General features: G+C 41.4%; 1 protein-coding gene across 1 annotated transcript in view; it reads right to left on the reverse strand.

Annotated features, from left to right (window-relative positions):
- Positions 1–12,644, reverse strand: part of eif2b3 (eukaryotic translation initiation factor 2B, subunit 3 gamma) — a 39,611-nt gene that overhangs the window by 9,514 nt on the left and 17,453 nt on the right. The window contains exons 6-10 of the mRNA XM_030075114.1: positions 8,214–8,303; positions 4,668–4,804; positions 4,270–4,460; positions 3,487–3,549; positions 3,051–3,199 (exon numbers count right to left, since the gene is read on the reverse strand). Of these exons, the coding sequence (XP_029930974.1) occupies positions 3,051–3,199; positions 3,487–3,549; positions 4,270–4,460; positions 4,668–4,804; positions 8,214–8,303 (630 nt within the window). The remainder of the gene's footprint in view (positions 1–3,050; positions 3,200–3,486; positions 3,550–4,269; positions 4,461–4,667; positions 4,805–8,213; positions 8,304–12,644) is intronic.

Here is a 12,644-nt window from a genome sequence, read left to right on the forward strand (position 1 = left end):
CAAAGAAGCTTCGGAGCTGAAACACCACTAATTACTAACACCAGGGCTCCTCCTTGCCATGACCCCCCCCATCCTCTCTCTCTCTCTCTCTCTGTCTCTCTCTCTGTCTCTCTCTCTGTCTCTCTCTCTGTCTCTCTCTCTCTGTCCCTCTCTCTCTGTCCCTCTCTCTCTGTCCCTCTCTCTCTGTCCCTCTCTCTCTGTCCCTCTCTCTCTCTCTCTCTCTCTCTCTCTCTCTCTCTCTCTCTCTCTCTCTCTCTCTCTCTCTCTCTCTCTCTCTCTCTCTCTCTCTCTCTCTCTCTCTCTCTCTCTCTCACACACACACACACACACACACACACAAGCACAAACATACACCTCAGTCCCCCCTTCCTCCTGTGCCACCCCCCATAAAGTTGACCCCTACTATCCCCCCTCCCAAACACGCAGCGCTTTGTCAACAAGCTCTGGTCAACTCCAAACAAAGAAGGCAGAATTGTGAGGGGTTTCTGCGACATGGCCGGGGTCTGCTAATCCCCTCATTCTGGCTCTTTCTTTCTTTCTTTCTTTCCCTCTTTCTCCTTCCTTCTTATGTCCTCAAAGAAAGAAAAGAAAGAATTGCAACTTCTTTCTTGCGTGCTAGCTTGCTTCAACCCCCACTCCCTCTTCCTCTCTCTCTCTCTCTCTCTCTCATTCTTTCGTGTCTTTGTGCGTGCACCTACATGGACATGATGAGGGTCCCCATGCTGGCTGGCTGGGGTCCCTGAAAGGCTTAAGAAGAGATAGAGAGAGAGAGAGAGGTAGAGAGAGAGAGAGAGAGAGAGAGAGCTGAGGCCTTGGAATACAGAAAGAGACGAGAGGGAGGAGAAACAAACTGAAGTAAAAGACAAAGAGTATGTGAATGAGTGCATTAAAATCCAGACTCAGAGCCAGAGTGAGCCTCTTTCCACCGGGGGCCTGTGACAGAGGGACTGAGTGTATCAATCTACATGCTAATTCTTACAGTAATTACTGCCCCTCTCTCTCCAGTAGCACCAAAACCGAGCTCTCCTTTACGCTTCATGTGGCAACAAAGCAGTCGATCTTGACCACTGAAACTGCTGGATACCCACTACAACAGTTGAGACAAATTAAGCGCCAATCATAATGTGCCACCATTCAGCATGTAAATCTGGCTACACAGGTTCCTGAGCCCTCGCCATGGAAGAAGTGAAGTCATGGCAGGGATTTACATCACAGTTAAAGTGTTTTAAAAGTCTGTGATGGTGCACCTGGGTTCCCACATGGCCCTTCCATCAGTTTACCACAGCACTGGTTGATATATCAATATTATATTGCTATCCTGATATCACACTGGATGTCATGTGGTATTTCGGATACCGTAATATTACTCACATAATCTTTTGTGTAAATATCTCATGAAAACACCAACAGCTGTCCCTACCATATTACCATATTATCAAAATATCACCAAAAAAGTATTTGGTCATATCTGTCATATTCTGATGATATTTTCACAAAAAGGTCTATATAAAATAACCACATGACTACTTTTTGATAATTCTATGTACTAAATACAACTGAAAGGCACTTTTCTTCTTTTATTTGGAGGTAACACTGAACTGAACTGAGGTTTGGTTTTGCTTTCAACACTTGTAGCTCCCATCTTCTAGCTCTCCCTGGAGAGCCAACAGAGCCAAGAGACTGATATAGGAGCGGGTCTGCATCAAATATTGCAAAGTTTCGTTTTTTGGTCAGTGTCGCATTTCTTATATCCAAACCACGTCAAAATGCCAGAAGTAACCCGCTTTTTAGGTACATGTTCCTCATCTTGTCTTGGCTGGGCTGGGTCGGGACGTTTTGTCCTGTGTCACACTCCTCCATGTTTGTTATTCGAGCCCATGTATAGTAATGCTGCATTCAAGGCAATTCAATGATGTAAAAATACTGCCGTGAAGCAGCTTTGGCAACAAGAGTGATAGAAATGATAGTGGAAAGTCTGTAGTGATAGAAATTTCTCCTCTCATCCCAGGACATATATTGTCATATCACACAGCCCTAACTGTGATATTTGCTTTTGTTCATCTCGTGTAGCCCTAGTTTACCATGACTTTACTCAACTAAAATGGACTTGTTATTCTTTCCTGGGTCTGTCAAAATTATTTTTCAGTTCAGAGAAGTTGAGTAAAGGGTAAACAGTCTGGTTCCCACTGCACTTGAGCTTTCTGTAGAAAAAAACGCCCTACTGGCAGAATTTGTAACAGATCCCTTTGTATATTCCCTAACTTCCCCAGAGAATTTATCAAATTCCCTGACTTTCCCTGGTATGAATGACCGACTTAGCAGCTAAATAAAAGATATGGAAGCTGTGTGTTTCCATGCTGGGTTGCTTAGTGTGTTACTCAGCAGTTATGTGTTTGTTTGGAGCTGCTCTCTGGCTGGATGCACACCAATAGTTGCATTATCAGCCCGGCACTCTATGTTTGACCCCACATAACACAGAAAACAAGACCCCATAACACCACCCATCAACACACACACACACACACACACATACACACAAAGAAAAAAAAAACATGTAGAATGCACTCCCTATGCACTAAGGAATTTGCACCTAGAGGATTCAATGGAAAGATGGGCACTGAATTAAACGATAAGCCATGACACCATAAACATTAGCACATTATAGACATTGTTTACAGATTTGTAATCATATATGATCACATGAAATTGAGAGTTTTTGGGGCTGTGACACTCAGCACCTGAAGGACAAAATATAATTTCCATTCAGGTAAAAATCTGGAGGGAGTTATAATATATCTAGCCAATTTATGGCTAACTCTTAAAGCATAAAAAAAGCAATATAATATTTGCTCACTAAGTTGTCACTCTATTCCACTGCATTGTCACACATATTATACAAAGACTAAAACAAATACTCTAATTAGTGTTCAGAAATAGAGCTGTTCAGGTGTAATAAATGAGTTTGCAACTGGACTTCAGAGTAAAATGCTGCCAGTGAGTGTGTACATGTGCATACGAGTATGTGTGTGCCTGTGTGTGTGCGCTCTCACCCCTCCTCGATGGTAACCCCGTGCATGATGATCGAGTTGGTGACTTTGACCTTCTCCTTTACAGTGGTGGAGTTTCCAATGGTGGATCGCTTTATGGAAGTCTTCTCTGCTACCTGGCATGACGCTCCGATGATACTGTCTGATCCGATCTGAAGGAAGTGCACAAACACACACACGCCCACACACAAACATACACAGTCATTTTTGACAGTGCACAAGCGATCACAAGCAATGAAAGCCAAATCCACAAGCATCTGCCATTATCAAGTCTAGTTTATACAGTAAGAGAGACAGATGAAAGAGTGACTGGAGCAACATGGAAAACAATGAAGGCGAACAAACAAGAAATTACAATTTTAACTGGGACAAGGGTGTTAAAAACTGAAAGAAAAAAACTAAAATCTAAAATGTGACTTTTGTGGAAGGTGCAAGTCACCTGACATCTCTCTGAGGTGACAGCAGATGGATGGACTACTGGCTCCTCAAACAGTTTTGGGGCCTGGCAGAGAGGAGGAGGAGGAGAGGAGGGAAGAGAGAAACTGGACTTAAAACCATGCATTAAGTGAAACATAATTAAAACAGATTAAACTTTAACGACTCTAGTGAGGAAAATGTGCAACTGCAGCAACAAGCAGTATGGTACTGTATGTCAAGTCAACGCAGAGAGCACTGAGACATTCAAGTCTCTACGTAAAAATGTAAGTATGTAAGTAAAATCATATGAATCAAAGTGTGCCAAAAATGATGGAACCCAACATTGCAAATTAGAAGAATTACTACCAGTAGCAGAACCTACTGAGATCATAAAGAAGATGAAATGTGCACTATTAAAAATGTGAATAACTATAAAAATGAAAAAAACAAACAAACAAACAAACAAAAAAAAAAAAAACACCATATTAAATAAATAAATAAATAAATGCAAAAATGTTCTTGTATTTACATTAATGGGCCTACAGGGGGCTGTGTATGTATAAAGCCATGTAGCCTTTTGGTTAACATGGAATTGAAACACTATAGACCCTTAGGACATATTCATTTCACATTACAGATGTGGATAATATGTACAGAACATTGTGTGTGTGTATTGTTGGATATCCGGTCGAACTGAGTGAAAAGTACACCTGTATTAATGAGGTGCTGGCCAAAGAGAACAAGGCTGCATTCTCATAGCATTGATGCAATAAAAAACATTGAGAACATCATATGTCCCACTCACAAGTCGGTTTGCCTCTATGTAAGCAGCGAGAGTGTTGACGCGGTAGCACAGGCCCTGGTCCATGATGTGGACGTAGCAACGCAGCTTCCCTCCGTGATAAGCCTCGCTCATGTCGCCGCGGTGATCGTTCCAACAGGAGCGCTCCTGAGCGAGCTGGAGGAGGGGCTCATCCCGAGACGAGATGTGGAGCTCTGCAGACAGGAGAGGGGGGAGCGGAGAGAGCGGAGGTTAGGGTTAAAATGTGATGCGTTTACGGTTACCTTCTTAATGAGTGGGGTTTCTCCCGTCTACACTTAAATGTTAACTTACGCTTGACGGCAACAGATCAACATTGTAGTTTTGCTTTTGTTCTGATTTTGAAAAAAAAAAAAAAAAGCGTGTGTGTGTTTGTCGCTGACCGAGGTTGGTGCTGCTGTCGCTCTTTTTCTGGTTCTGATCCTCCACATCGTCTTTGGTTTTCTGACCGTTGATGGTTTTGGAAAACTGCTTCCGCACCAAATAAGGTACCAATTCACCTCGGATCGATGAGATGGACCTGACAAAAAAGATGAGGAAAAATATCAAGACACAGGAAAGATAGCTCATCCAGCAAAGGCACCTGCAATGTTGTAATGTTGAAATATCTTGGCAAGTGCTTTGCTACTATTTGTGTCATTTTGATGCTGCAGCTCTTGCAGCTCTTGCTTCATTTGTTGTACCTGAGATTGCTCAATAGAATAACATCTTTATATTCATAAATTTAGCTGTGGTTATGTAAGTTCACACAGTATCTGATGCAACATGTATTAGCAGAGCACAAAAGGCTGTGGCTGGAATCCCAATCTGAGAAAATGCATTCAAAACTTTAGTTACTGCAGCAGCTCAGGTTCATCTAGTATTTAATGTCAATGAGCTCATGGCTTCAGAGGACACTTACACCATGATCACACAAAGCCATAAAAATGTGAACACAGTGTTTTGGTGTTCCACCCACACTACACCACACCAGTGTTTTCAGACTTTTCCAAAAGCCTGCCGTCCACACTGAAAAGCCCCAACCTGCTTAACATCCCCTTCCGAGCATGCTCAAGCCTTCTCATGACTACAGTGAAGATCACATGGCCATCCTACATAAATATTTTCAAAAGTCCTCGTTTTCCCCATTCACACTAGAACACTGGAACTGTATTTAGCTAATTTAGACTCTTTGGAAAATGTTTTTGAAAAGTACCGTTTTTGAGGGCAGAAAAAGCTATCCTAGTGTGGACATGGCTTACCATCTTGCTAGTGTGGTCATTTCGGCCAAGTCCACACTAATCAGGAGAATTTTCCTATCAACTTGTTTTCAGTCCAGCGTAGTGTTTTCACAAACGTTTCAAAAGGCTGGCCATCCACAGCAAAATGCACAAGATGCTTACATTTCTTGTATTACTTTACCTGCCAAGCTGTTTGATTTGTTTCCAGCGAGGATCACATGGCAATCATATATTAGATATCATATATCACAAAACCTGTTTTTCGCTGTTTTTGCTGGCTACACTTTGAGAAACTGGCGTTGTCAAATTGACCCCCTTATTGGTGTTCCTGAAAAGCTGAATTTTCACATGATGAAATCGCCATTTTAGAGTAGCTGGAAGGGTAAAAAGGAGGAATAAGAATGTGTTTTCAGATTTCTCCGGATTAGTGTGGATTTGCCCTTTGAAGGTGATAAGACAACCGATGTCAGAGTCTTGTTGTTATCTAAAATTAATCAAAATTAATCAGCACCATTTTGCCAATTCCAGTTTAGCACTGATGGAGGCTACGATATAAGAACCTGTATATTTATATGACAAGTATAGCACTGACTGTGTAATTCTACTAATGATCTTTTAGTTTTTAGCATTTCGCTAAAGTGACAGTAGAGAGAGAAAGGAAATGCGAAAGAGGGGATGACATGTAGCAAAGGTGTTTGTCCAGAGTCAAACCCAGGTCGCTGCTGTTAGGACTTTCTGAATTTGCAATACGGAAAACAGGAACCAAAAGGGCACAAATGTATAGAATATATTGTCATTAAAAATAATAAAGAAATTCATTTTTTAAAAAGAGCTATACAAGCACATACAGTATCAAATGTAGGCTACATTTTATGTTTAAAATAATTATATTAGTTGATTTTTTTTATGATTTCATGGTTAACGCCTCAGTTCATCATTGGGTTGATAAAAACAGCAGATAAAGCTGAATCATGCTTTCCAACTTGTCTCCCTGTGTAAACCTGGCGCTAATCTTTCTTTCTTTCTGTCCTGTCCTCTGCACTGTGCTGTGCTGTGCTCAGTGTTCCTCTCCACCCCACACCCCCTTCACTCGCTCTCTCTCTCTTACTTTCTTTTAAGGGGAGATTAGAATTTCCATCTGAATGAAGGGAGAGAAACAACAGTTACTCTGTCCATTTCTCTCCTTGAGTGAGAGAGAGAAAGCCACGAAGGAGAAAGGAAGAAAGAGGGAGTGAGGAGGGAGAGCTGCGAAAAGGAAGCTGAAGAAAAAAGCCGAACTGAAGAAAGAAATGAATCAAGAGACAAGAGAGATAATATATGGTGGCGACGGAGGGTGTGTTAGTGATGTAATGGGGTAAGATTTATATCTGCATCTCTGTGGTGAATTAAAATGTTTGAGAGTATCTCTTCATTATTTAAGATGCAGGAGGGGCAAGGAGATGAGGAAAAGGAGGAAGCAGAAGCTCAGAGCCTCTGTGTGTGTGTGTGTGTGTGTGTGTGTGTGTGTGTGTGTGTGAGTGCGCGTGCATGTGTGTGACTTTATTCATGTATGGACTCAAACTAGTTTGAGGAAATCAGAACATCTTCCAAGGTTATTAAACAAAATTCATATCCTGCAATCCTTAGAAAACAAGTGTCATCTTGTTGTCTGACTCAGGCTCAGGGAAGTTATGATCACCGAACAATGAAACCTGGTCCGACATATGTTTGAAAATGTTTACAAGTAACTGGCTATTTGTGATGATTAATTTTTAAGGGACTCACATTCAAGGACCTTCAAAAGCTGCTTGTAAGTGGAAATGCACTGCCAATTCCAAGTATGAAACATAACATGTGCTTGTAATACCCCATTATTTTTTAGGGACCAAAATGACTGAGAAACATGTAGATCCAGAGTGGCTGTCGTCTGGAAAGACTTATAATTTCTGCCGTCCGTGTGCTCTGCTTTAACCAGTCCCAAACAACAGCGCTATAGTTAGGACAGCAGGCTGGAAACTATTTACATGCTGCAACTACAACTTTTCTTTTTCGGGCTTTTTCTCAAATGATAACAAGCCTCTGTCAAACATTTTTCCTCTAAGCGAGACTACGATGGCTACATAAGGCTCCTGTGTCACCATCTCACTAAAGAGGCTAAAGGCCTAACAGCCTGCCTCAGTGGCACATAGTAAAACAAATTAACACCTCGGGTGGAATACGCTGCTAACAGGACCTTTGAAAGCCTAACACGCCATGTTGCCACGTTTAACACTTGCTACAGATTCAGCAGAGAATGTGTGTTCATGTCTGTGTGACGGCAAGGGTTCATGCCTTCTCCCTCATATTTCTGTATTGCTACTTTTACACCAAGCAAGCAGGTTTTACATAGTATTTTTTATTTTTTTTTTACCTGGACCACCTGTTAAACAAAGTGCATGACACTGCTTGTATTAGTAGAAGTCCCAAACCACATATTTCACCTCCAGATTAACTGGTGACACGATGCCCCACGCCGGATGAATCACAGCGTTTTTGCCAATATTTCAACCTGATGGTCTCTCATTACAGCACCATGAACATAATTCAACATAATTCAAGTCTAAATGCAAAACTGTACTTTGATCATTTTCAGTGATTTTTAAAAATTCACTGGTAAAAATGGTGGTTGGATGCCCAGGTGTATAATTAAATGGCGATACTTATTTAAGTATAGGTAAATAAAGAACTCACTTGTTGTCAGTAAGGAAGTCCACCACTGATTTCTTCAGACAGTAGAGGTGTGCGTCCACTAGGCCTGTTTTAATGTGCACTCTGGGATGTCTGGGGGTGAAAAACAAAGAGAGAGAGAGAAAGATAAAGAGAGGAAGAGAGAGTTACAATGCTTTGCAAATAAAACATCACTGTGTTTTCTACGATAGCTTGGACACTGGCTATCAGTCTTTGGATGGAGTGGAAAAAAGACATGGAGGAGTCACGCTACACTGCATATTGGGGAGGAAAAAAAAAAGCGAAATGGTTTAATTCATGCTGCTACTTGTGGGGGCCTTTGCTTTGTTTCCTTTCATCACATGCTGTTTTATGTTTCATGTTTGCTTCTCATTTACTTGAACCCCTTTTAATTTACCGCTGTTTTGCACATAGGTCAGGAACATGTGATGAAAACCAGACCGAGCTGTAGGCCGACATAAAAGTCACAGAATAATGACATCTGTCTATTGTCCTCTGTCAGCTACCATGGTTGGTGCCCCCACAGAGCTCCTGGGTTAGCATTTCCAAAGAGACAGGTTGGCGTTGACTTGAGTACATGCACATGCACAGACATACATACACACACATGCACATACACACTCACTCAACCATTAGTAATACACACAAAAAATGTTAAGAACCGGCTGTGTTTGAAAATGTGACATTTATGAAGCGGCAGACAAAGAAAAACATTTCTATTAACAAATCCACCTAAATACCTTCATCCCTGCTGCCTTTCTTCCTCATCCTCCAGGGAAGAGGAGTGAATGAATGAATAAACAAATTAATGACTGAATATATAAAACTATAAATAAATAAGGTTCAGCTGGAGACATAACCAAGTGCTTAGTTGCCCAGCAGCATCAATGAGATCCATTCACTGCCTGATTGGAAAAAAGGTTTTAAGATTACGTTTACGGGTGTGGCAGAAAAGATGAGGGAGGAAGGCATTTGATTTGTCTTAGTTTTGTAGATTTATAACAACATCATCTGATTTTTTTTTTTTTTTTTTAATCTGAAATTCATCTGCAAGGTTGTTTAGTACTCTTTGAAACTCTGAATTGAGCCTCTTTTGGCCCTTTTCCATTAGTATCTACTCGGCTCGACTCGGCTCGACTCTACTCGCCTCGACACGGTTTAGGTGGTTTTCCATTACAATTGAGTAGCACCTCGCCGTGGGTGGAGTCGCCGGCGCACCGTCCAGCTCCCTCTGGATTCTTTGGGCCGCCACCAAGCTCAGAAAAGTCTCCACGTCTTTATTTGACCGCGGTAACGGTTTGCTTGCCATTTTCCGACTTTGACAACTTCACTGACGATCAATGCGCATGGCCGCTGTTGCCGTTTTTTTTTTTTTTTTTTTTTTTTTTTAAATGTCGGGTTTTGTTTTCGTGCGGGAGTCGCTCTCGTCATTCCCTTGTCCAATCAGTGGCCTGCATGGCGTTTACGTCACATTTTCAGCTCGACTCAGCTCGACTCAGCTCGCTTGGAACCCCGGCTGAGTAGGTCCCAAAATGGGACCTGCTAGCAGGTACTACCACCTAATGGAAAAGCTCTTAAACCGAGTAGAGTCGAGCCGAGTCGAGCTGAGTAGGTACTAGTGGAAAAGGGGCATTTGAAGCCTCAGTTTGGATCACTGCATGAAGGACAGTGACATATCATATCCTAAAAAAAATCTGGCAGTAAGAAAATAGTGATCTGACACTGTACCTTTCATTATAATTTTTTGATTTAGTTAAAAACAGAAGAAAATAAATACAAAACAAAACCGCTGACAATGTGGGTCGATTGTTTGACCATGAAGGGAACAACTGAACATGTGGCACAAGCACACATAGCATCTCCTACACTTGAAAAAGACAAATACATCTGTATACAGCTGATATCAGCTTTAAAAAGCAAAATCTGTATCAGTCCTAAAAGTGTTTTTACTGCCAATGTTTGGCTGTTTGTGAAATTTCCAATTTTTCCAATTTAGGATTTTGGTAACCATTTTTGTTACCATGCTGTTGAATTAGAAACAGAGTAAAACTAACACGGTAAAGTAACCCTCAAAGAAAAAGTGAAATACTGGACCTCACAGATCAGTGGGCAAATAATTTATTGCAGACCAACATTTCAATACCAACTGACCTTGATGAAGATGCACTATACTAATTAAGTAATAAACTGAATACTGATATTAGTTTGCCAGTTCAGGACTGCCACATGTTGACAACACTGGACTGGCCTTCATTCAACAGATTGGCTGGTTGGAACACTTGGGTTTCCTTACTTTAAATGAACAAGGCTTCTGTTTACTTAATTAAAACTAGTTATCTCACGACAGGCCTGTATGAAGAGCTGAGCCTGTTCTGCACCTGCATTTGTTTTCTCATCCTTCCAAAAATCTGCATCAGCATTGTTATCAGTACTGGCACTTCGGACTTTCCTCGTCACTCTAACCCTTGCTCCCCCTAAATCTCATTCTCAAGTTCTAGCATCATTCACCTCAAACTCCCCCAGACCCCACCCCATCCTCAATCTGACCCTCCTCTCCCTTCCTCCTCTACTTTTCCCTTTCCTCACCACCTCTCTATCCCTTCTAAAAAATTCCTGGCATTAAATTCGGCTCTAACCTGCTTTCAACTCTCTCATAACCACTGTTTCCTTCTCTATCAATTCCTCAATTCCTTCTGCCCCAAACAAACTCCAAACACACACACACACACACACACACACACACACACACACACACACACACACACACACACACACCGTTCTCTCTTCTCACCAGACTTTAAGAATGACTACGGTGACTCAGGAGGAGTGTTTGGTCACACAGATTTTACAACCAGATGCTGAATGCCATAAATCATAGCGTGTGTGTGTCCATGTGTGTTTAGGCATTTTATGAAACAGCGTAAACACTCACATACACAGGCACGCTGTGTGGGTGTTTTTCCGATGTACTACTTCATGCAACATTGCCAAGATGTGCGTGTGGTGTGTGTATGTATCGTGGGCTCAAGGTGGAATTTATGGGAACACCCAGCCTGTGACATCACTGTTTGGCAGTCACGAGAAGGCAGGGGAGAGATCCAGGGATAACTGGGCTTTGGCAAGGTGTGTGTATCTATGTGTGTATGTGTCTGTGTGTGTGTGAGTGTGAGCAGGTGTCCCTTAAAATCTAAGGAAGCACAGTGAAAGACAGGCGGAAGAGATGCGCAGGCTTTACTTCCTTAACTAAAACAAATGGTACAATTGAAAGGAACCTCATGTGGACCAGACAGAGTACAAACTACTACTTTGGCCCATCAAATTACAATAACCAGAGCCGTGTATATATGTAGATATATATAGAAATGAACCACCCTCTTATACTGTCTTCAGTCTGTCAACATCTCTGGAAATGCGCATGGCTTAAAAGCAGCTGTCATCAAATGTGACGCAAACATGTGGTGCAAAAAAAAAAAAAAAAATGGTGAAATGCAATTGCAAAAATACCACTTCAAAGATTACCCTATGCCTAGCTACCCATAGCTAAAAAGAAAACAATTACTGCAAAAACTTCTGGAGAACTAGACTTTCAGATTCAGTATTTATCACAATCAGTTTGGATAAAGTCAAAAGTTTACTTTAAATCAACCCAATCATGAGAAACACCACTACTTTTTCACTGAAATAAGTTTAATTATTGTCTGTAAAACCAGCACAAAATGCCCATACTTTATGTTCACATTTATCACTTTTACTGTAAAAAGATACCCCAAGAAGGGACGTTTTTGTGGTGGAAAAGTTCCTACAGGGTCTGTTAAGTTAACTAAAACAACTTCTTCAGAATTAATAGTGTTCCTCATTCAAAAAAAGGCCACTGCTGCACACACACTAGTTTATTTGCTTTCACTTCGCAGTAACGTTACAACAAACTACAATAAACTTTTACTAACCGGCGGCATCACGTGATTTCTGGTTGTGAGTTGTGTAAAGCCTGATGTGGAGGGGAGCAGGAATTTAGTATCTCTTCAGGCTAGGGATGACTCAACCCCATGGATTAATGACTTACTACTAAACTACCACTCAAGCCCACAGTGGGAGAGAGGAGTCATATCTCTCTCACTCACATGCACACACAGTGTCATGTCTTATTTAATTGCTAGTAAAACCCCGCAGCGGACAATGACTCAGACACAACAGAATGACTGTTAATGCCCTCATTAGTCAGGTTTCCACTACAGAGCCAAAGGGGCTGAAGAGCTTAGTGTTATTTAGGGCACTCAACTATTGGCTACAAAATAAAATATGCTTGAATCCCTTAACGTCATCTAATTCTGACAGATCCTTTTCTGCAAGACTGTTGAGCCACATATACATTGTAAACTTATACTATAAACACAGGCTGGGACTGGGAATTTGTTTTATTTTGCTCCCTGGATT

Source organism: Myripristis murdjan, chromosome 17, assembly GCF_902150065.1.
Source record: "Myripristis murdjan chromosome 17, fMyrMur1.1, whole genome shotgun sequence".
Classification (NCBI taxonomy): domain Eukaryota; kingdom Metazoa; phylum Chordata; class Actinopteri; order Holocentriformes; family Holocentridae; genus Myripristis; species Myripristis murdjan.